Source organism: Coregonus lavaretus (assembly GCF_964263955.1).
Source record: "Coregonus lavaretus genome assembly, chromosome: 29".
In the NCBI taxonomy this organism is placed as follows: Eukaryota; Metazoa; Chordata; class Actinopteri; order Salmoniformes; family Salmonidae; genus Coregonus; species Coregonus lavaretus.
The window spans coordinates 13355368-13379868 of NC_140016.1; the positions used below are offsets into that span (position 1 = coordinate 13355368).

General features: G+C 44.8%; 1 protein-coding gene across 1 annotated transcript in view; it reads left to right on the plus strand.

Moving 5' to 3' along the window:
* Nucleotides 1-11041: 11041 nt before the first annotated feature.
* The window catches only part of LOC311105026 (AF4/FMR2 family member 2-like), a gene marked incomplete at both ends in the record, with an annotated part of 221560 nt that continues 208100 nt past the window's right edge, over nt 11042-24501 (plus strand). The window contains one exon of the mRNA XM_084147006.1: nt 11042-11244. Coding sequence (XP_084003132.1) covers nt 11042-11244 — 203 coding nt within the window. The remainder of the gene's footprint in view (nt 11245-24501) is intronic.

Here is a 24501-nt window from a genome sequence, read left to right on the forward strand (position 1 = left end):
TATTTGTCAAATGGTCTCCTCTAAAACACAATCTAGACTATTTGTGTAGGCCTATTGTCAGGTTTGATTTGTAATGGATTGTATCGATTCAATAGGAAATATTGCTATTCATTATAATGGCCTATCACGGTGGTTTACCGTTATTTATTATGACATAGTCTAAGTTTACCCTGGTCCACATCTGGTCAGCGATTCGGTAGGCTACCTATTGCAATAATTATATTTTTAACCATATGATATCATTTAAAATAATTTCAATTTCATCCCAATCTTAAGAGAATCAGTGGCATCCAAATTAAACTATGCAACCATTACTAGAGCTAGTAGTAACTTTAATTTGGATGCCAGTGATTCCCTAAAGATTTGGGGTGTTCTATTCACGGTCAGAAGTAACACCATCACAGAGAGAGAGTAGCGGGCAAATAACTGTGATAACATGGTAACACAACCCATGAGAGCAGGGACCAGCCTGCATGATTTGATCCTTCCATTGTTTTTATTTTACTCCATCCATTCATCCTTCCTCTTAGTTGTCCTCTACCCAATCCCTCACACAATACTTACAACCACATAATAATTAAGTCCTGCATTAATTGTTTTATTTTTTCATAGTTTTAGATAAATATACTAGGCCTAGCCTACTGTAGCCGATACAACAACCTACTGTGCATTATGACTGTTGAATTACTACGGGACTACAGGAATGACTAATCCTGGTTGTTTCCATTTCTGCTTTATTGATTGGATGCTGCAATACTCACATTAGTTAATTTTTGAGACACCTCTTTGCTTTAGTTGTTTCCTTTTAAATTATTTCAATTCAAATCATGCCTCTTCATCATGTCCCATCTACCTCTGAGAGTGCTAGACTGGAATGGAATGTGTAGCTATAAACAAACAGCTCATTACAGCTTTCCATCAAAATACCTTTTTTTTTTTTGCAATGTAATGTCCCTGTTTGTGTTTCACAAAATTATGAGTGATTGAGCATTATTTCATGCTGCGGTAGTTGGTTTATAATGGTTGGTGGGATTTTAATTTTAAGAGGTAAATGTTGGGAGTGCATATGTTTTATCTGACCACAGTGCCATGATCTGTTAAATAACCAGATCACACTGTAGATCTACCTGCAAGAGTTCAATCAGTTAATAGGGTTTAGCTTGGTATTAGCGCTGAGCGATTAACAGACATTTCTGTTCTTTTTTGTTTTTTAAACAACTAATTGAAATACGTTTTTTCTGTGAGCTCAATGCGCACATTGCAGTTTCTCTAGAGATACATCAGATACAGCCTGAACTGTGTGATGTAGTAGGGAGTTGTAGTTTCCAACAGGCCAATATTCTACATAGTTTAGCGAATAAAACGTGGTAATTAACTACACTAACCATGTTTCCATACACTGTTTTTATGCGAATAAAGTCATACAATATATTTTGTTAAAGTCACGACAGCTGTGATGGAACAGAACGTTTCGGTACAACTTTTTAAATACTGACAGATAATTTGTTTGTTTTACATGGTGGGATCTTTTTGTGTCTGTAAAATTAATTATGCGAGAAATGGTGGTGGAAATGCCTTTATGCGCAAAAATTGATATAATAACCATCATATCGAAGTACATTTGGATTCACTCGATGATATGGTGTGTGGTCCTCCCACTACGACTCAGGAAACCATGCAGTTTATTAGGCTACAGATGAAATAAGTTATGATGAACTTCACAGGGTGGTGAAAGTGCAGAGTGATCTTGATGCAGCTTTTCAAGAAATATCGAGGCTCTTATTCTGGTGACATGATGATCGATGCTTGACTGCCGTTTGACAAATACAAATATGTTCGCTCGTATCCATAATAATCTCATAATGTAGACTAACCTACCCGCACAGCCTACCCTCACCGTATCTGCAAGCTGTTGGCTAGAGCGCATGTGCGAAGACCAGAGTATGCACATTTGCTATTTAACCGTTTTTTTGACAAAACTATCGGTAGAGTTGAAAATGCGATGGAAACATATTGAACTTTAGATTTTTATTAGGTACATGAAAACCTAAGAGAAAAAGTACATTTTGTGTACACTATGTCATCAACACTGATTTTGTATTTTTTTTTTAAGTAAATTTGGTGGAAACACACAAAAGTACATTTTGTGTGCACCACGTCATCATGCACTGCTTTTTATCTGCAAAAAGTCAATTTGGTGGAAACACAACACTGGTTGGAAAATTTACATATTTTCTTTATGCAGATTCTAGAGTATTCGAATGAAAATCTGTCACCAATTGGATGGAAATTTAGCTAATTACCATAATCCATTGTACATCTGCTTGTCTGGTCTGTGTTTATTTTACGGAAGAGACTGAAGAATGCATGAAGAATGCATGATCGTGAGGGGATACAGCGAGCAGCTGTTACTTCGCGAGGTATCTCTACCTGAAAATACATTATCTAAGTGATTGATAGTTGGTATTCAGCAGTCATAAAAGTATGCCTTATTTACTTTGAAGAACTACTAAAATTGTGATTTTGTCAGACAGAAGCTCTATAGAGATGAGATGACTTGGAATTAAATAATAAAGTCATCAATTAAAAAATATATTTTATTAAAGTAAAGTAATGTGAATAAATGATGGTTAAGAAGTGATAAGCAGTAATGGGCAGTCACTACCATCATGGGAGTTTTATTCATTGTTTTATTCTGTATTACACCTTTCAACCCATATAGTCGAAGCCAAAATCGGATACCGTGATAATTTTTAAATAATCAAACTGACCTCAAAAATCGCTCAGCACTACTTGGTGTTAAGTAATTCAGCTTGAAGGACAAGGGTAGCTGAGATATGTTTGTTTACATATATTTTTATTACAGAAAATAAGAAATAGAAAAAGGCTTTCTTTGCACATGTCATAACGTATGCTCTCACATAATGTAGATGATTCCCATTGATTGATGCCTTCCATTACTGCTTTGGCTTCATCAATAGTTATTTTTTCCACTTCACAACTGGAACGTGTGATAGTGATGTGAAATTATGTCCACCTCTTAAGCCAAGGGCAATATCTCAACACGGATATTGATTTTAATTTGATTACTCTCATGCTGGTTTAGGTAGAGCAAGTGTTAGGTTTAATCAAGTCAAAGGGGGGGAGGGAGAGACTGTCTGTACAGAGGGAGAGACTGTCTGTACAGAGGGAGAGACTGTCTGTACAGAGGGAGAGACTGTCTGTACAGAGGGAGAGACTGTCTGTACAGAGGGAGAGACTGTCTGAGAGTGCCACTATGCCATGCCAGCAGCAGGAGAGAATAGACAGCTGGGTTCTGGGGATGGTGGTGTAGAAGTGCTTTGCTCCAATCAGCAAGTCATATATCAAATCAAATCAAATTGTATTTGCCAAATGCGGCGAATACAACAGGTGTAGTAGACCTCACAGTGAAATGCTTATTTAGTTTTAAGAAAAATAAGTGTTAAGTAAAAAAATAGGTAAGTTAAAAATAAAAAATAATTAAAGAGCAACAGTAAAATAACAGTAGGGAGGCTATATACAGGGGGTACCGGTACAGAGTCAATGTGCGGGGGCACCAGTTAGTCATGGCCTCACCACCAGTAATCATTTGATGACGGTCATGGTTCTCCCTTTCTCTCCATAATGATTTCTCGTCACTGGAGGAGGAATTAGCAGATAGACAGGGAATTGACGCTTGTGTGTGGAGATACAGGCCTGGACCACTGTACTGAACACAGTGATGCCTCATTCTGTTGGCGTTGTGAGGAGAAATTAGAGCTCAATAAAGTAACACCTACAAATAATGTGTGCTAAAGCCTGTTTTATGGACATCCACACCTTGGACTGGGTTTAACGTGACCCTTTTTAATTAGGTCTGGCTATTTATTGTCGCTTTCTCTTTTAATTTTCTAGCGTCATTATTACTTGACGGATCACCAGGGATTACTCTGACTTTAGTGTCATGAGAAATAGTCATTTTCCCTTTTACTGGTACTTCTCAGCAGGGATTGCTGTCCAAATAATTCATTTTTATTTGGCTCGAAATGCGTAAAGCCTCGCAGCGTTGCCGGATGACAAGGAGAGAAAAATAGTCTATTGAGGTGATGTGGGTATTGGATATGTAAAGGGATACTGGCAAGGTCCCTGCCTGGTGAACCAGGATGGAAGGGAAAATAAAATGTTCAGTCTACTGATAGTCTCACCAAAGGGGCCCAAGAGCTCTGTAATTCTGAACCGACATGTCTGGGGGAAGAAGCTGCTGTGGCAGCAATAGATAAAGAAAACACTTCTGAATCGAACAGTATAAAGACTGATTAAGACAGATCAACGAACCGTCGTAATTATTAGGTAAATATACAGCTGACTAATGTAATTCAGACCTTTGAGCAAATACTTACGTTAGAAGTGGATGTGAAGTGTACAGTGTGGTGACTTCTGTAGACATAATGGTGTCTTATTGCTGTAATATCAGAGCATCCATAGAACAGTAGTTGTTGTATGAAACAGTGTCACCACACTGTACACTTTTCTATAACCCCGGTCTCACTTCTACATTTTATAAAGCATTTTTTTAGTTTTGGTCAAGTATTATTGCAATAATTTCTCTCCATATTTTAAAGCTGTGCCTTGCAGTCCCTTTTCTGCAGTTTAGTCACAGGGATGTAGTTTTCTCAAGGTCTGCAGCAGATCCACCACATTCCACCCTGGTGCACAGACCACAGCTGGGGGCACATATTATAAAGTGTGCCCGAGGAGCCTCTCTCAATGCCAATCTCATTTGTGCCGGCATGAAGAGATGGCCATGCCAGGGTGCCTGCTGGCATCTCTCTGTCCGTCCACCTCCTCTCCGCTCTGTCGCCGTGACATGAACTCACAGCAGTTGGCATCCTGGCTCCGGGAGGTGCCTGCCAAGTCCACTGCCTCGAGGACTCTCTCTGCCATCTGCCAACGAGCGGCGAGTGCTGTGGAATGATAAAGCAGAGCCTGTCAGTGATCATGTTCTGCGGAGACTAAAGGTGAGGGTGGCACGGCCCTTCTGCCCTCCGGTCCAGTGTGCAATTAACAAGTTCATCTGGAGCAGCTCTTCCTGTCAGAGCTGGGAGACCTCACCTCACTAATATCCACCTGGCCTTGGCCAAGAGCTAGACTGAAGCTGGCAGAGCGGAGAGGGCGGGGGGGAGGGGAGCAGTATTTGATGTGTGTCTCAATAGAAGGATTTCTCTTTTATCCTTGGCTGAGTGTTAATAGCCTGTGGTGGAAAGTGTATATTTCTGTGATGGAGAGGAAGTGATTCAAGATAAGGTAACACAGTAGAGGAATGGTCTTTGACTATCAAGTACAGCCAAGTCATAGATAGTAGCCATACCTATGGACACATACTACAGAGCTATGGGATCGCAAATCACCCACCACCTCCCTAATACACACACCTCTGCATCATAATCAGAAAGCATGTGACTACCTTCACCCACCCTTGACCTTGATGAAGTGACCACTCATACCTCATCACACCTGTCTGTCACAGTTTATCAGGCCTTACTCAGTCCTCCTCCAATAGTCCCTCACTACAGTGGTGGAGGAGAGAAGAGAGGAGAGGAGGAGAGGGCATTCACTAAGACTGGGCTCAGGGGGATAAGACCCTTCCACTGCCAGTCCTTCACTAGCGGCTAGCCCAACTCCAGCTAAGCTCCTGGCTGGCTGGCTGGCTGGCACTGGCTACAGTTAATAACTCTGCACTAATTACCATGGACCTAATAAGGACAGTAGTAATGGTCAAATGGAGGTAAATGGAAATTACACAGAGGCTTGGCCAAGCAGGCTTGACACTGTTCTTATGCTGCCATGTGTAGCAAGAGCAGAGAGGAGAGACTGATGTGGAGGAGTCAATACTCTATGCACGCTTGAATAGACTGATTGTTTTTAAATATTCAAAGCTATTGACCAGATGTACTTGTGGAGAATCTTCCCTCCTACTAATCTGTTGCTGTGTTGTAATACTTAGTTCATCATCATGTTACTTTCTATAAACTATGTTCTTCTTTGATGAGTACTATGTAGCCTATTACATCAAGCCCTGCTTAGAGGATGCTCTACAAACTCTGGGAATTGAGTTTTCTAGAATTCGAGCTGAGAGGACTTGAGGGAACATTTGCGAGCCTTCAATGCACTAGTTGTCCTTTGGGGAGGAATGATGCTATATTATGTCCTGGAATTTCTCTGTGTGCATCAGCTTTTGATGTCTCGTTGGACTTTCATATATTTAGTTCAATATTTCTGTTGTTGTTAAACCTTACCACCAAAGAAGGGAACATTTTGAACAGTTCTCAGAACAGTACGTGTTAGAGAAGTTAAGCAGGTTCATTAGAGCAAAGCAGTAAATGAAAGTAACAGCTCTGACATTTTCTCTCGTCAGCCGCCAAGGTTGTATTAACTTGGTAGAATAAACCCACTTCTGAGATAACGATTTAAATGATAATTGAATGAAACAAGCGCTAAATATGGTGAAAATAATTGAAATCCACAAGCAATTAATTTGAGCACGGGTCCTCGACAAGGCTGCCGTGTTGTGCTGTCACCTGATTGGTTGGGCTGTAGTTTGAGTATCTCTGAGTTAATAGCATACCTTTACTTTCCAACTACAAAGGCCAAGTGCCTCCATTGAAAGCACTGTATGACAAATAAGTTGATTCAGTGGAGCCAGGCAAGGAACAGTCAAGATTTTTTCTCTCATGGTAAAGTTTGCTTTAGGATGACCTTTAGTGATTTGTCCAGTGTAAGCCAAAGGAAATTGCTAGTTCTTTCAAGAAAACATAATATTCATGGAAATGTGGAATAAGCAATAGTATGGGCCTCCTCTGCCAGAGAACAGAGCTTGTTGCGACATTATTTCACTGTTTGCGTTTAGAAGCCGATCTGAATAGTCTAGTCTCGACATGCCAGATAAGTAACGGACTAACATGTACAATGTAATGACCTTTATAGAAAACAGGTTGACTAATACTGTACTTCAACTCCCTCTAGGCTTTGTCATCACAGGCATGCTTTGCCTTAGGATACAATACAATGTAATATTATTCATCTACAATTAATATTGTTAATCATGAATGAGCTTGTACAGTATATGATGATAGACGTCCCAAACGCTGAATGCACGCAACAGTGGATTACACACTGCTTCCTCCCCCTTCCTCCTCCTCACTGTAGAAAAAGGGAGAAGTAATGTTAGCTAGTGCAATATATTTGCAGTCCCTCCTCTCCTCTCTGACAGAGAGCACAAAGGAAGCCTAGTGTCGGGCTGCCTGTGAATGAATCACACCTTGTTTGTTTGGGGAGACAGACAGAGGAGCAGTGAGAACTGTTAAAGCTCTACACAGGAGGAGGAGCATCATCAGGCTCTCCACTTTTACCCAGGCCCCTCTAATCAACCTTTATGTACCTCAGTCTCAGTCTTAATTAGAGTTTTGTGTACCATTTTACCAATGTTTTCCGTTTTGTCAATGCTACTATTCAGTGATCAATTGTACCAATGCTATTCATTCTCTGTTCAGGTACGACTTATTCAGTGTTGTCATTATTTGTTACGCAGTCTTTTCAGTATGCCCCTATGCACTGTTTACATACATTGCACTCAGCACACACATAAAAGCAGTGAGAAGAAAATCCGATGAGCGTAGTTGCTGTCACTAGACCAGTGTGTGTGGTAGTAGAGGCTGCCGTGTGACATTACTGTCATTGCAGAACAACCCAGGGAAATGACAGTCCCAGTGGCTTTTACTGTCCGCTAAAGATCACTCCACAAGGCACATCTGCCTTACCACAAACATAATGACAACTATAAAATGACTTGAGTAGAGATCTGCTGTTAAGTGTAGTGAGCAACAAAATGAATAGCATGAGGAGGAACAGGCTGCTGTTATCTGTAGAGGGGAATACAGTAACCCGGTGATTGGCCCCCATCAAAAATGTCCCAATCTTTCATTTTATTATTTTATTTAACCTTTATTTAACTAGACAAGTCAGTTAAGAACAAATTCTTATTTACAATGACGGCCTACCCTAGGCCTACCCTAGGCCTACCCTAGGCCTACCCTCAATCTAGGTTGCACTTTAGGCCCCTTAACAATCAGTTGAGACTGAGACTCACTTAAAACGAATGCAATGGTAGAGAATACGAACCATTGGGCTTAATGCATAACCCAATGCCTCATTATGTAAAATATGAAGTAATTTATTGCCCTCAAGACACATAGCCTAACCTTCTGAGGTTTCTATTGCGTTTTATTTTCTTCTTCTCCTTTCTCCCCTCAAGCGTTACAGATGCATCCACATTGACTCAGGATGACAGGCGAGCATGTGAAGTGTGTGTAAAGTAGTGGCAGGTAGCCTAGCAGTTAAGAGAGTTGGGCCAGTAACCGTCACTGGTTGGAATCCCCGAGCCGACTAGGTGAAACATCTGTCTATGTGCCCTTGAGCAAGGCACTTAACCCTAATTGCTCCTGTAAGTCGCTCTGGATAAGAGTGTCTGCTAAATGACTAAAATGTAAATGGAAGTGTATGTGGACCTCCCAGACCACTAAGGTCATCATCAAGGCTCATGTTTCAGCCATGCCTTAGTGATGGAGACAGATGATATGTTACTGTGGGGTCTGTAAGGTGCATATTGTAGTAGGCCTATTGCAGTGACTGGCATACTCTGCTGTCTGACTGTTAGTTACAGTAAATCAGCTGTGCCTTTTGCTGTGCAGTATGTCTCAACGTAAGGGTGGTGTCAAGGTTGACAAATTAACACCTTGGCATAAATACATTTGCTTTTTTATTTCTGCCCTGCCGCTGTAATTCCGTTCCTCTAGCTCACAATAATGTTTTCACAGGAGTGAGGCAGACAGTAGGAGTGAGGCAGACAGTAGGAGTGAGGCAGACAGTAGGAGTGAGGCAGACAGTAGGAGTGAGGCAGACAGTAGGAGTGAGGCAGACAGTAGGAGTGAGGCAGACAGTAGGAGTGAGGCAGACAGTAGGAGAGAGGCAGACAGTAGGAGAGAGGCAGACATTAGCGTCACATTAGGACTGATTTATTATTTCTCTCTTCCTTATAGCTCTTGTAGAATTCCCCAAAGCTCTTCACATTATCTGAACCTGGTGGGATTTCTCACCGCCTTCTCCCTGTGTGGAAGATTTTTAGTGAAAAAGTGCCAGAAGGATATCTAGCTAAAAGGCCTGTGTGGCTTTGGAGACTGAGAGAGACCCAGGAAGTGGCGGCTGGGTTTGGAGGGAAGTCAACAAGCAAATGATCCAGAAAGCGGTGGGAGGAAAACAACATCAGTTGAGGAGTGATTGCCACGCCACGGGGGCCTGGTATTGGTGATTTATTGCATGTTTCTGTTTTCCCAGCATGTTTCTTCACAGATCCCATGGCATTGACGTATTACCCTAAGTGTCAACAACATACCTGTTACAAATCAATTTGACACTGTTTTGGTCGAGTGGCCTGCTAGTCGACTAGACCAGAGGAAGTGTGTGTTTGTGGCCACACCCTCATTGATCTTTTGCTATTGATCTCTGCTCTCATTTCTGCCTTCCTCCCGAGCCGGACACACAGCAGAGTTGTGTTTAACCAGTTTTATTGTGATGTGACCAAGATGGATGTGACATTGTCCTCCATTGCCCGCCAGAGTGTGTGAGTGTTAATGAAGCCATTAGCACAGTGCGAGGCACTAGAGAGCATAGTGACATTCCCATTATTCTGCAGTACTGCTGACTCTCTGTCACTGATCCACTCTTGCTGTCCTTTTAAGCTTCATTAATTCATTTTGTATCAAAAGCAGTTAGATACATAAGACTGGTGGTGTTCATAATAATGTATCTTACAATTACCATCCTCACACACTGGCTCCAGAATGCTCTCTTTCTCTCTCTCTCTCTTTCTCTCTCTCTCTCTCTTTCTCTTCTCTTTCTCTCTCTCTCTGAGGCCTTCAGAAAAAAAGGAAATGGGCTATACAATCAATCGTATTAGCTGGTTGATAAGCTGAATCAGGTTAGTTAGAACTGGGGTTGGAGCGAAAACCTACAGGAGGGTAGCTCTCCAGGAACAGGGTTGGAGAGCCCTAAAATAGTGACACAGAAAAAGCATTGACTGGGTCAATGAAAAGCAGAGCGGGAAGGAATTCCTGGTCTGGTAGCAGGAGAAATCTTTACAGGAAGTGTCCGTGGCACACAGGAAGCAGCGAGTGTGTCGGGACAATACCCCAGCCTCTCTGTGCTCATTGATTGGCTGAGAGCAGGTTTGTGCTCCCAATTAACATTGTTCAGTTTCATTAAGGTCATATTAGACACAGCCGGCTTCTGCTGATCCTGCCTAAGAATCCAGCAACCGGGAAATCAATTAGAAGCAAGGAATGGCTTCTGCCTCTGTTCCTCTTTGCCTCTCCTAACAAACGGACAGACAACCAGTTAACAGGGGCTGTCAGCAGAGCGGCTCTGGCAATAACGGCATCGTTTCTGGATTATGACTCTCTGGGCTCCCTGGTCAAGTGTGGTTTCTTACATTGAATTAACTTCACTAGGATGACAGTTAGTGTAGTTGAACGCATCAATTCCATATTGTTACTGATCCCAGGGCGTGATAGCAGAAACATTAGACTTGTCTCAAGTCATTAGGTGTTCATTGGCTGGCTGAGCTGTAGCTAACCACCAGCATCTTAATTAGTTACAAGCAAGATTATTTTTTTAAATCATACATTTAGCAAAACAAATTATTTCATCATATTTTTGGATGAACATTATTATCATATCCATATTAATCGTATCATAATAATCCTATCATATAATTATCCTTATTCCATGATGTCCCTTCATATCTGCGCTATTGATAGAATGTGTGTTGTTGGGGGGAAGCTGTGATTAGAAGCTTAGGAAAATGATGTGATTGGCCGGTGTGTGTCACAGATGCCCCTCATCCAAGCTTTTGGGAGCGAGTTTCTTCCAGGCCCCTCTGTGGCGTAGCTCCAGGTCGCATCCTGAATGCTATCTGCCTGCTGCAGGAATGCCTGGGCCAGGGCTGGAGCTGTGGCAGCGGTTGGGTCTGCAGCTGCGCAGACAGGAGTGTGGCGGTAGCGGTGGTGGTGGTGGTGGCGCGAGGGCAGATAGCGGTGGCTCTGTGGCTGCAGATAACAGGGGACTGGCAGGCGTGGGCACGGCAATGGCAGCCCGCGGTCTCACACCGCTGCATCTCTGGCTGCCAGGAGGGTAACGCAAGCGACCTCGCTACCCTACACACACACACACACACACACACACACACACACACACACACACACACACGTGCACACGCTTGTGTATGCTCACACACACGCTCTCCATACAGGACGTACAGCAACATACACTTCTGTCTAAAACAGCTCCTCCTATGTCAGTCTATCCTCTGTCTCTCTCCTCTCCTCTGTCTCTCTCCTCTCCTCTGTCTATCTCTCCTCTGTCTGTCTCTCTCCTCTCCTCTGTCTGTCTCTCCTCTGTCTGTCTCTCTCCTCTCCTCTGTCTGTCTCTCCTCTGTCTGTCTCTCTCCTCTCCTCTCTGTCTCTCCTCTGTCTGTCTCTCTCCTCTCCTCTGTCTGTCTCTCCTCTCCTCTGTCTGTCTCTCCTCTCCTCTGTCTGTCTCTCCTCTGTCTGTCTCTCTCCTCTCCTCTGTCTGTCTCTCCTCTGTCTGTCTCTCTCCTCTCCTCTGTCTATCTCTCCTCTGTCTGTCTCTCTCCTCTCCTCTGTCTGTCTCTCTCCTCTCCTCTGTCTGTCTCTCCTCTGTCTGTCTCTCTCCTCTCCTCTGTCTGTCTCTCCTCTGTCTGTCTCTCTCCTCTCCTCTGTCTATCTCTCTCCTCTCCTCTGTCTGTCTCTCCTCTCCTCTGTCTGTCTCTCCTCTGTCTGTCTCTCTCCTCTCCTCTGTCTGTCTCTCCTCTGTCTGTCTGTCTCTCTCCTCTCCTCTGTCTGTCTCTCCTCTGTCTGTCTCTCTCCTCTCCTCTGTCTGTCTCTCCTCTGTCTGTCTCTCTCCTCTCCTCTGTCTGTCTCTCCTCTGTCTGTCTCTCTCCTCTCCTCTGTCTGTCTCTCCTCTGTCTGTCTCTCCTCTCCTCTGTCTGTCTCTCCTCTGTCTGTCTCTCTCCTCTCCTCTGTCTGTCTCTCCTCTCCTCTGTCTGTCTCTCCTCTGTCTGTCTCTCTCCTCTCCTCTGTCTATCTTTCCTCTGTCTGTCTCTCTCCTCTCCTCTGTCTGTCTCTCCTCTGTCTGTCTCTCTCCTCTCCTCTGTCTGTCTCTCCTCTGTCTGTCTCTCTCCTCTCCTCTGTCTGTCTCTCCTCTGTCTGTCTCTCCTCTGTCTGTCTCTCTCCTCTCCTCTGTCTGTCTCTCCTCTGTCTGTCTCTCTCCTCTCCTCTGTCTATCTCTCCTCTGTCTGTCTCTCTCCTCTCCTCTGTCTGTCTCTCCTCTCCTCTGTCTGTCTCTCCTCTGTCTGTCTCTCCTCTCCTCTGTCTCTCTCCTCTCCTCTGTCTCTCTCCTCTCCTCTGTCTGTCTCTCCTCTCCTCTGTCTGTCTCTCCTCTCCTCTGTCTCTCTCTCTCTCCTCTGTCTGTCTCTCCTCTCCTCTGTCTGTCTCTCCTATCCTCTGTCTGTCTCTCCTCTCCTCTGTCTATCTCTCCTCTCGTTTGTCTGTCTCTCCTCTCGTTTGTCTGTCTCTCCTCTCCTCTGTCTGTCTCTCCTCTCCTCTGTCTGTCTCTCCTCTCCTCTGTCTCTCCTCTCCTCTGTCTGTCTCTCCTCTCCTCTGTCTGTCTCTCCTCTCCTCTGTCTGTCTGTCTCTCCTCTCCTCTGTCTGTCTGTCTCTCCTCTCCTCTGTCTGTCTCTCCTCTCCTCTGTCTGTCTCTCCTCTCCTCTGTCTGTCTCTCCTCTCCTCTGTCTGTCTCTCCTCTCCTCTGTCTGTCTCTCCTCTCCTCTGTCTGTCTCTCCTATCCTCTGTCTGTCTCTCTCCTCTCCTCTGTCTGTCTCTACTCTGTCTATCTCTCCTCTGTCTGTCTCTCTCCTCTCCTCTGTCTGTCTCTCCTCTCCTCTGTCTGTCTCTCCTCTCCTCTGTCTGTCTCTCCTCTGTCTCTCTCCTCTCCTCTGTCTGTCTCTCTCCTCTCCTCTGTCTGTCTCTCCTATTCTCTGTCTGTCTCTACTCTCCTCTGTCTGTCTCTCCTCTGTATGTCTCCCCTCCAGCCCTACATTGTTGTTGTAACATGAAGGACTGACTAGTTTGGGTGGCAGTGTAACCTATGACCAGTTTATGAATGAATGAATGAATTATTTTCAGCTGTATAGCATCCGAGTATGCTACTTTGAGCTCTCTGACCTCCAGGTTATGAGCCAAAGTAAATGATTGCTTGCTTGCTTCTTAGATGAAAGTCAACAAGAGAGCCAGTCACATAGTTTATTTTCAAACGTTTCAATGTCTTTTCTGTGTCTGCCATATCCCTGAGGATGGCCATTTAGCAAACCAAGCCACATTTCCTACATTTCAATACCCTTTCTGTTCCTAAATAAAGGACTGCAATCTATGCTTTGAAGCCTGTCTGGTTAAGATGCAACAACAGGCTGTTGTAAAGTATCTGTATTACCTCAATATCTACATGCTTATAGGCTTACAGAGGAACATAAAAACAGAGGCAAATCGACCAAAGGTGCCGCTTTACTAAATTATGCACTGCTTCTCCAACCGCTTGGCGTCAAGCTATTGGCCGCTGCTGTGCCGGCCTGAAATGGCCGAGGAGACTAAAAGGCTATTTTATTATTTTGATAATGTTGATTTTATTGGAAAATCAATGGGCTCCAACTGTACATGCATAATCGGGGTATTTGTACAGGATGACATGCAGCATATAGAAATGTAATCAGTATTGAATGGGGAGCAGGGAGATGGATCCAGTGCTCTCTGACAGACAGCAATTGGAAGGTCAGAAGCTTGGATGGAGCCACTGAGCCCAGTCGAGAGGGGACTTGAGGGAGATGGTGGTGCGTTGTGGGTTTTCCCGTCTGACCACTGTGGCTACCGTGACCTTTCTGAGTGGTGGAGGAGCAATCCATGCGTCCAACATGTGCCCTGCACAGATCACTTCCCTCTTATCTGATGGTGCCCAGAGCATGTCATGGGTGGCTGGTTGCGTGGCATAGATGTAGGTTGTCTAATTTGTGTGAGAGACATACAGTGGGGAAAAAAAGTATTTAGTCAGCCACCAATTGTGCAAGTTCTCCCACTTAAAAAGATGAGAGAGGCCTGTAATTTTCATCATAGGTACACGTCAACTATGACAGACAAATTGAGATTTTTTTTCTCCAGAAAATCAAATTGTAGGATTTTTAATAATAATAATAATAATAATAATAATAATAATAATAATAATAATATGCCATTTAGCAGACGCTTTTATCCAAAGCGACTTACAGTCATGTGTGCATACATTTTTGTGTATGGGTGGTCCCGGGGATCGAACCCACTACCCTGGCGTTACAAGCGCCGTGCTCTACCAGCTGAGCTACAGAGGACCACGTTAATGAATTTATTTGCAAATTATGGTGGAAAATAAGTATTTGGTCACCTACAAACAAGCAAGATTTCTGGCTTTCACAGACCTGTAACTTCTTATTTAAGAGGCTCCTCTGTCGTCCACTCATTACCTGTATTAATGGCACCTGTTTGAACTTGTTATCAGTATAAAAGACACCTGTCCACAACCTCAAACAGTCACACTCCAAACTCCACTATGGCCAAGACCAAAGAGCTGTCAAAGGACACCAGAAACAAAATTGTAGACCTGCACCAGGCTGGGAAGACTGAATCTGCAATAGGTAAGCAGCTTGGTTTGAAGAAATCAACTGTGGGAGCAATTATTAGGAAATGGAAGACATACAAGACCACTGATAATCTCCCTCGATCTGGGGCTCCACGCAAGATCTCACCCCGTGGGGTCAAAATGATCACAAGAACGGTGAGCAAAAATCCCAGAACCACACGGGGGGACCTAGTGAATGACCTGCAGAGAGCTGGGACCAAAGTAACAAAGCCTACCATCAGTAACACACTACGCTGCCAGGGACTCAAATCCTGCAGTGCGAGACGTGTCCCCCTGCTTAAGCCAGTACATGTCCAGGCCCGTCTGAAGTTTGCTAGAGTGCATTTGGATGATCCAGAAGAGGATTGGGAGAATGTCATATGGTCAGATGAAACCAAAATAGAACTTTTTGGTAAAAACTCAACTCGTCGTGTTTGGAGGACAAAGAATGCTGAGTTGCATCCAAAGAACACCATACCTACTGTGAAGCATGGGGGTGGAAACATCATGCTTTGGGGCTGTTTTTCTGCAAAGGGACCAGGACGACTGATCCGTGTAAAGGAAAGAATGAATTGGGCTATGTATCGTGAGATTTTGAGTGAAAACCTCCTTCCATCAGCAAGGGCATTGAAGATGAAACGTGGCTGGGTCTTTCAGCATGACAATGATCCCAAACACACTGCCCGGGCAACGAAGGAGTGGCTTCGTAAGAAGCATTTCAAGGTCCTGGAGTGGCCTAGCCAGTCTCCAGATCTCAACCCCATAGAAAATCTTTGGAGGGAGTTGAAAGTCCGTGTTGCCCAGCGACAGCCCCAAAACATCACTGCTCTAGAGGAGATCTGCACGGAGGAATGGGCCAAAATACCAGCAACAGTGTGTGAAAACCTTGTGAAGACTTACAGAAAACGTTTGACCTGTGTCATTACCAACTAAGGGTATATAACAAAGTATTGAGAAACTTTTGTTATTGACCAAATACTTATTTTCCACCATAATTTGCAAATAAATTCATAGAAAATCCTACAATGTGATTTTCTGGATTTTTTTCTCTCATTTTGTCTGTCATAGTTGACGTGTACCTATGATGAAAATTACAGGCCTCTCTCATCTTTTTAAGTGGGAGAACATGCACAATTGGTTGCTGACTAAATACTTTTTTCCCCCACTGTAACTGTTGTTGGCTGTGATGGGTGGTGATGTGTCTAATAGAGAGAAGCTAACATCGCTCGACCAGACTGGTGTGAAGAGGTCCAAGGCTTCGTTCCTTTTTTTTTCTCTCTGCTCAATTTGCCGTGGCAACAGAGGGGCTGGTTGTTAGTGCTAAATGGCCTGCAAAAGTGATTCACCTTGTGCTGTGGGGGTGTTTGTGAAGTGCTCGATTACGCTCTCTCTCTCAGTGAGGGAGTGAGCGGAGAGAGCGGAGGGCTGTGAGGTGAGACTGGAGCTCTTTGTGAGACCAAACACAGAGACAGTGTGTGAGGAGAGAGAGTGGCCGGTCTCTGGACCCTGCTCATCTGACATGGGAATGAGAGAGAGAGGAGACGGGACCCTGGCTTTTCATCAGATAAATGTCCGTTGTGTGGTTTATGGTCGCTTACTTTTGGCACTAGCCTAGAAGCCTGGCACAAGCGTGTCCCGGTCACCAGAGAGGTAGATGGTTTGAGGTAGGGCTTGTCCCTGTCACCAGAGAGGTAGATGGTTTGAGGTAGGGCTTGTCCCTGTCACAAGAGAGGTAGATGGATTGAGGTGGGGCTTGTCCCTGTCACAAGAGAGGTAGCTGGATTGAGGTGGGGCTTGTCCCTGTCACCAGAGAGGTAGATGGATTGAGGTGGGGCTTGTCCCTGTAACCAGAGAGGTAGATGGATTGAGGGGGGCTTGTCCCTGTCACCAGAGAGAGAGGTAGATGGATTGAGGTAGGGCTTGTCCCTGTCACCAGAGAGGTAGATGGATTGAGGGGGGCTTGTCCCTGTCACCATAGAGGTAGATGGATTGAGGGGGGCTTGTCCCTGTCACCAGAGAGGTAGATGGTTGAGGTGGGGCATGTCCCTGTCACCAGAGAGAGAGAGGTAGCTGAATTGTGGTGGGGCTTGTCCCTGTCACCAGAGAGAGAGAGGTAGATGGATTGTGGTGGGGCTTGTCCCTGTCACCAGAGAGGTAGATGGTTTTATCACCCTCCTCATCCGTGTAGTTTCTCTCCACCTCATCATCTCAGTGTGAGTCTGTGAGTGTGTGTGGCTGGAGCTGTTAAGAGCAGTGGGGATCTTGTCACTCCTCGGTCCGGACATTTAACACACAGTGCGAGCTTCCATAAAGAGATGAAATGGAGAGGAGAGAGAATGCTGCCTCGCTGTCTGTCTGATGCTGTATATAATCAGGCCCATCCACTTTTAGTATTCACCATCATTAACTCTAAAAGCGGCAACAAATTTCTTGCTTAAAAGTGTCAACTGGGGTCATTTTTTTTACCTCAAATTGGTATTGATTACAAAGAGACACTGTCTGTCAAGCAGTAACACTTTTTATTTTATTAACCTTTTGTAACAGAAGTAAATCGTTTTAATTCCCCCAAATATGCATATATTTTAACACTTCAACACAATTTCATCCATTCAACTTGTCATTAACATTTGTCTGTTATTTTATTCAAAGTGTTGTGTTTCTGTTATACTAATCTGACATACCGGTACGACCTAAGATGGCCACCGATATGGTGATATACTGTAGGTGATATGGATGCCGGTGCCATCAGACTTTTAGCTCTAACTTTGTAACACCATGGGATATCAACTCAGTTCCAATTGTATCTGACAGATGAGAATCTCAACTTGGTATAAAGAAAGGAAGCCAAATACAATGAGTTTATAAAACATTAAGAACACATTCCTAATATTGAGTTGCACCCCCATTTTCCCTCAGAAAAGCCTAAATCCGTCGGGGCATGGACTCTACAAGGTGTCGAAAGCATTCCACAGGGATGCTGGCCCATGTTGACTCCAATGCTTCCAACAGTTGCAAAGTTGGCTGGATGTTATTTGGGTGGTGGACCATTCTTGATACACACAGGAAAGTGTTGAGCGTGAAAAACCCAGCAGTGTTGCGGTTCTTGACACAAACCGGTGCGCCTGGCACCCATCTAAGACTCAAAGCATTTAGAAGAGAATGAATATACCCATTTCATCTTCGAGAGAGGAGATGTGGTGGAAGAGCATCGGATGGACCTGTGTTCACCTATGGAGGTGCTCTCCTCTTCTCTCCTCTTTTCTCTCCTCTTCTCTCCTCTCCTCTCCTCTTCTCTCCTCTTCTCCTCTCCTCTCCTCCATGTTATATACTACTTCATTTAATTTATTTTGGTAACAGACATATACAACAAAATGTACAATGTGGACCCAGAGGATATGACTTGAAAGTATTGATTAAAACTTGTTTCCAAAGTGGTTCTCTGGTAAAAACAATAACACATGTAATGATTAAAAAGCAAGACAACATTAAAAACAACCATAAATACATTAATATATATTGATATCCTAGAAAGTGGCACTATTCACTGCACCTTTCCCTAACCTTAGAAAAAAACCATATTCATACTGTGCATGTTGACTGCTGAGGGCTAGCTAGAGGGCTGAGGGCTAGCTAAAGGGCTGGGGGCTAGCTAGAGGGCTGAGGGCTAGCTAGAGGGCTGAGGGCTAGCTAGAGGGCTGAGGGCTAGCTAGAGGGCTGAGGGCTAGCTAGAGGGCTGGGGGCTAGCTAGAGGGCTGAGGGCTAGCTAGAGGGCTGAGGGCTAGCTAGAGGGCTGAGGGCTAGCTAGAGGGCTGAGGGCTAGCTAGAGGGCTGGGGGCTAGCTAGAGGGCTGAGGGCTAGCTAGAGGGCTGGGGGCTAGCTAGAGGGCTGAGGGCTAGCTAGAGGGCTAGGGGCTAGCTAGAGGGCTAGGGGCTAGCTAGAGGGCTGAGGGCTAGCTAGAGGGCTGATGGCTAGCTAGAGGGCTAGGGGCTAGCTAGAGGGCTGAGGGCTAGCTAGAGGGCTGAGGGCTAGCTAGAGGGCTGAGGGCTAGCTAGAGGGCTAGGGGCTAGCTAGAGGGCTGAGGGCTAGCTAGAGGGCTGAGGGCTAGCTAGAGGGCTGAGGGCTAGCTAGAGGGCTGAGGGCTAGCTAGAGGGCTGAGGGCTAGCTAGAGGGCTGAGGGCTAGCTAGAGGGCTGAGGGCTAGCTAGAGGGCTAGGGGCTAGCTAGAGGGCTGAGGGCTAGCTAGAGGGCTGAGGGCTAGCCAATGTTTAATGTAATGTACAGCAGGGAAGAATTATAAAGAGGAGCAGCCAATGAATCACTAGAAATTGGTGCTTTGGGGGTACATTCAAAGGCCAGTCCTGCTCACCATGACCTTATGGAAACAGGGGTCCCCTTTCAAAAGGAGTCTACAGATAGTCTTCAAAAGCAGAAGAAAGCATCATGCATACTGAGTAGGGAAGGAGGGGGTGGTTGGGGATGCCTACTGAGTAGGGAAGGAGGGGTGGTTGGGGATGCCTACTGAGTAGGAAAGGAGGGGTGGTTGGGGATGCCTACTGAGTAGGGAAGGAGGGGGTGGTTGGGGATGCCTACTGAGTAGGGAAGGAGTGGGTGGTTGGGGATGCCTACTGAGTAGGGAAGGAGGGGGTGGTTGGGGATGCCTACTGAGTAGGGAAGGAGGGGGTGGTTGGGGATGCCTACTGAGTAGGGAAGGAGGGGGTGGTTAGGGATGCCTACTGAGTAGGGAAGGAGGGGGTGGTTGGGGATGCATCACAGAGCTCAGTATAACTATTACAATGCCTTGCAAAAGTATTCATCCCCCTTGGTGTTTTTTCCTATTTTGTTGCATTACAACCTGTAATTTAAATGGATTTATTTGGATTTCATGTAATGGACATACACAAAATAGTCCATATTGGTGAAGTGAAATAAATAAAGTTCACCTGTGTGCAATCTATCTAATTATGTGACTTCTGAAGGTAATTGGTTGCACCAGATCTTATTTAGGGGCTTCATAGCAAAGGGGGTGAATACATATGCACGCACCACTTTTCCGTTATAGAACTTCTTGAAACAAGTAATTTTTTTTTAAGTGTCGCATGATCTGTCACATGATCGCAGTGTATATATACACCTGTTCTGAAAGGCCACAGAGTCTGCAACACCACTAAGCAAGGGGCACCACCAAGGAGCTCTCCAAACAGGTCAGGGACAAAGTTGTGGTCAGGGTTGGGTTATAAAAAAATATCCGAAACTTTGAACTTCCCACGGAGCACCATTAAATCCATTATTAAAAAATTGAAAGAATATGGCACCACAACAAACCTGCCAAGAGCGGGCCGCCCACCAAAACTCACGGACCAGGCAAGGAGGGCATTAATCAGAGAGGCAACAAAGAGACCAAAGATAACCCTGAAGGAGATGCAAAGCTCCACAGTGGAGATTGGATTATCTGTCCATAGAACCACTTTAAGCCGTACACTCCACAGAGCTGGGCTTTACGGAAGAGTGGGCAGAAAAAAGCCATTGCTTAAAGAAAAAAATAAGCAAACACGTTTGGTGTAGCCAAAAGGCATGTGGGAGACTCCCAAAACATATGGAAGAAGGTACTCTGGTCAGATTAGACTACAATTGAGCTTTTTGGCCATCAAGGAAAACGCTATGTCTGGCGCAAACCCAACCCCTCTCATCACCCCGAGAACACCATCCCTACAGTGAAGCACGGTGGTGGCAGCATCATGCTGTGGGGATGTTTATACTGCGTGAATAGTTATGCACGCTCAAATTTTCTGTAATTTCTTTGTCTTATTTCTTATTTGTTTCACAATAAAACATATTTTGCATCTTCAAAGTGGTAGGCATGTTGTGAAAATCAAATGATACAAGCCCCCAAGAAATCCATTTTAATTCCACTCTACCATTTGTAGCCAGGAGCCTCTCTTCCCCTCATTGCCAGAGCAGAGCAGAGGAAGGTCAGGACTAGAGTCTCAGCTCAGCGCAGGGCTCTTGATCTTTGTCTTCTGTGTCTGTGCCACACCACATGATCTCAGTGAGGTAGAGGCTGTACTGCCGTGACCCAGGTCTAATTCTGCTCCTGGCAGATATGCAGTTGCTCAATAGAATGTTAAGACTGTTGGCCTGCTCGCTATAAATAGTGGGAGTGGAGTGGGAGTGGGAGTGGGAGTGGAGTGGGAGTGGGAGTGAGAGTGAGAGTGAGTGAGAGTGAGAGTGAGAGTGAGAGTGAGAGTGAGAGTGAGAGTGAGAGTGAGAGTGAGAGTGAGAGTGAGAGTGAGAGTGAGAGTGAGAGTGAGAGTGAGAGTGAGAGTGAGAGTGAGAGTGAGAGTGAGAGTGAGACTGAGACTGAGACTGAGACTGAGACTGAGACTGAGACTGAGACTGAGACTGAGACTGAGACTGAGACTGAGACTGAGACTGAGACTGAGACTGAGACTGAGACTGAGACTGAGACTGAGACTGAGACTGAGACTGAGACTGAGACTGAGACTGAGACTGAGACTGAGACTGAGACTGAGACTGACGACTCAGCCAGCTCTGTGTTAATGTCTCTCTGATGGATCTGAAAAAGACACTCAGCTGCTGTGGTCCAGAGGCTTTAGAGTGCAGGAGTTAGCCATCACCACGGAAGATGACGCATTGCAAAACCACATGCTGACAGATTTACAGGTGACCCGATACAGATTCGCTACACACAATCCTTTGGCCTCTAGAAGCACAACTTCAGTTTAACAAAGAGACACCACACTGGGAGTTAGAGCTCCTCATCCACCCTACTGATGATGATGACATCTCTATTTACCTTCTCATGTCCTATCTGTGCCAGCAAACTCTTTGATGATGTTATTCTCTGGACACATTAGGAATAAAGCAGGTCACTTCACTATGTCGGGCAAATAATAGCTCTTTCTTTTGTGGTTTAATGATAGTAGTTTAATGTAGTGGTTTAATGATAGTGGCTAGTGGTTTAATGATAGTGGTTTAATGATAGTGGCTAGTGGTTTAATGATAGTGGTTTAATGATAGTGGTTTAATGATACTGGATAGTGGTTTAATTATAGACTTTATTATGAATACTTTCCGAATGCACTGTAAGGGCCATAAGAGGTTGGGAGGAGAGGAGAGGAGTTAATTCACACCACACTCTGATAACTTTAAACATTTCCCCTTTAGACTGGGATTAAAGGATGTAGACCAGCCATTTCCCCATTAGACTAGGATTACATTATACAGACCAGCCATTTACCCTTTAGACTGGGATTATTATTATTATAACTTTTTTTATTTCACCTTTATTTAACCAGGTAAGCCAGTTGAGAACAAGTTCTCATTTACAACTGTGACCTGGCCAAGATAAAGCAAAGCAGTGCGATTAAAAACAACAACAACACAGAGTTACATATGGAATAAACAAAAACAAAACGTACAGTCAATAACACAATAGAAAATCTAAATACAGTGTGTGCAAATGTAGTAAGTTATGGAGGTACGGCAATAAATAGGCCATAGTGCAAAAATAATTACAATTTAGTATTAACACTGGAGCAAAATAAATGACAATGTAAATAACAATATGGGGATGAGGTAGTTGGGTGGGTTAATTACAGATGGGCTGTGTACAGGTGCAGTGATTGGTAAGCTGCTCTGACAACTGATGCTTAAAGTTAGTGAGGGAGATAAGTGTCTCCAGCTTCAGAGATTTATGCAGTTCGTTCCAGTCATTGGCAGCAGAGAACTGGAAGGAATGGCGGCCTAAGGAGGTGTTGGCTTTGGGGATGACCAGTGAGATATACCTGCTGGAACGCATACTACGGGTGGGTGTTGCTATGGTGACCAATGATCTAAGATAAGGCGGGGATTTGCTTAGAAGTGATTTATAGATGACGTGGAGCCAGTGGGTTTGGCAACGAATATGTAGTGAGGGCCAGCCAACGAGAGCGTACAGGTCACAATGGTGGGTAGTATATGGGGCTTTGGTGACAAAACAGATGGCACTGTGATAGACTACGTCCAATTTGCTGAGTAGAGTGTTGGAAGCTATTTTGTAAATGACATCGCCGAAGTCAAGGATCGGTAGGATAGTCAGTTTTACGAGGGCATGTTTAGCAGCATGAGTGAAGGAGGCTTTGTTGCGAAATAGGAAGCCGATTCTAGATTTAACTTTGGATTGGAGATGCTTAATGTGAGTCTGGAAGGAGAGTTTACGGTCTAACCAGACACCTAGGTATTTGTAGTTGTCCACATATTCTAAGTCAGACCCGCCGAGAGTAGTGATTCTAGTCGGGCGGGCGGGTGCAAGCAGCGTTCGATTGAAGAGCATGCATTTAGTTTTACTACCGTTTAAGAGCAGTTGGAGGCCACGGAAGGAGTGTTGTATGGCATTGAAGCTCGTTTGGAGGTTTGTTAACACAGTGTCCAGTGAAGGGCCAGATGTATACAAAATGGTGTCGTCTGCGTAGAGGTGGATCTGAGAGTCACCAGCAGCAAGAGCGACATCATTGATATAAACAGAGAATAGAGTCGGCCCGAGAATTGAACCCTGTGGCACCCCCATAGAGACTGCCAGAGGTCCAGACAACAGGCCCTCCGATTTGACACATTGAACTCTATCTGAGATGTAGTTGGTGAACCAGGCGAGGCAGTCATTTGAGAAACCAAGGCTATTTAGTCTGCCAATAAGAATGCAGTGATTGACAGAGTCGAAAGCCTTGGCCAGGTCGATGAAGACGGCTGCACAGTACTGTCTTTTATCGATCGTGGTTATTATATCGTTTAGGACCTTGAGCGTGGCTGAGGTGCACCCATGACCAGCTCGGAAACCAGATTGCATAGCGTAGAAGGTATGGTGGGATTCGAAATGGTCGGTGATCTGTTTAACTAGGCTTTCAAATACTTGGCAGGGCAGGATGGATATAGGTCTGTAACAGTCTGGATCTAGAGTGTCACCCCCTTTGAAGAGGGGGATGACTGCGGCAGCTTTCCAATCTCTGGGGATCTCAGACGATACGAAAGAGAGGTTGAACAGGCTAGTAATAGGGGTTGCGACAATTTCGGCGGCTAATTTTAGAAAGAAAGGGTCCAGATTGTCTAGCCCAGCTGATTTGTAGGGATCCAGATTTAGCAGCTCTTTCAGGACATCAGCGATATGAATTTGGGTGAAGGTGAAGCTGGGGGGGCATGGGCAAGTTGCAGCGGAGGGTGCAGAGCTGGTGGCCGGGGTAGGGGTAGCCAGGTGGAAAGCATGGCCAGCCGTAGCAAAATGCTTATTGAAATTCTCCATTATCATAGATTTATCAGTGGTGACAGTGTTTCCTAGCCTCAATGCAGTGGGTAGCTGGGAGGAGGTGTTCTTATTCTCCATGGACTTTACAGTGTCCCAAAACTTTTTGGAGTTAGTGCTACAGGATGCACACTTCTGTTTGAAAAAGCTAGCCTTTGCTTTCCTAACTGATTGTGTATATTGGTGCCTGACTTCCCTGAAAAGTTGCATATCGCGGGGGCTGTTCGATGCTAATGCAGTACGCCGCAGGATGTTTTTGTGCTGGTCAAGGGCAGTCAAGTCTGGGGTGAACCAGGGGTTATATCATTTTTTTGAATGGGACATGCTTATTTAAGATGGAGAGGAAAGCACTTTTGAAGAACATCCAGGCATCCTCTA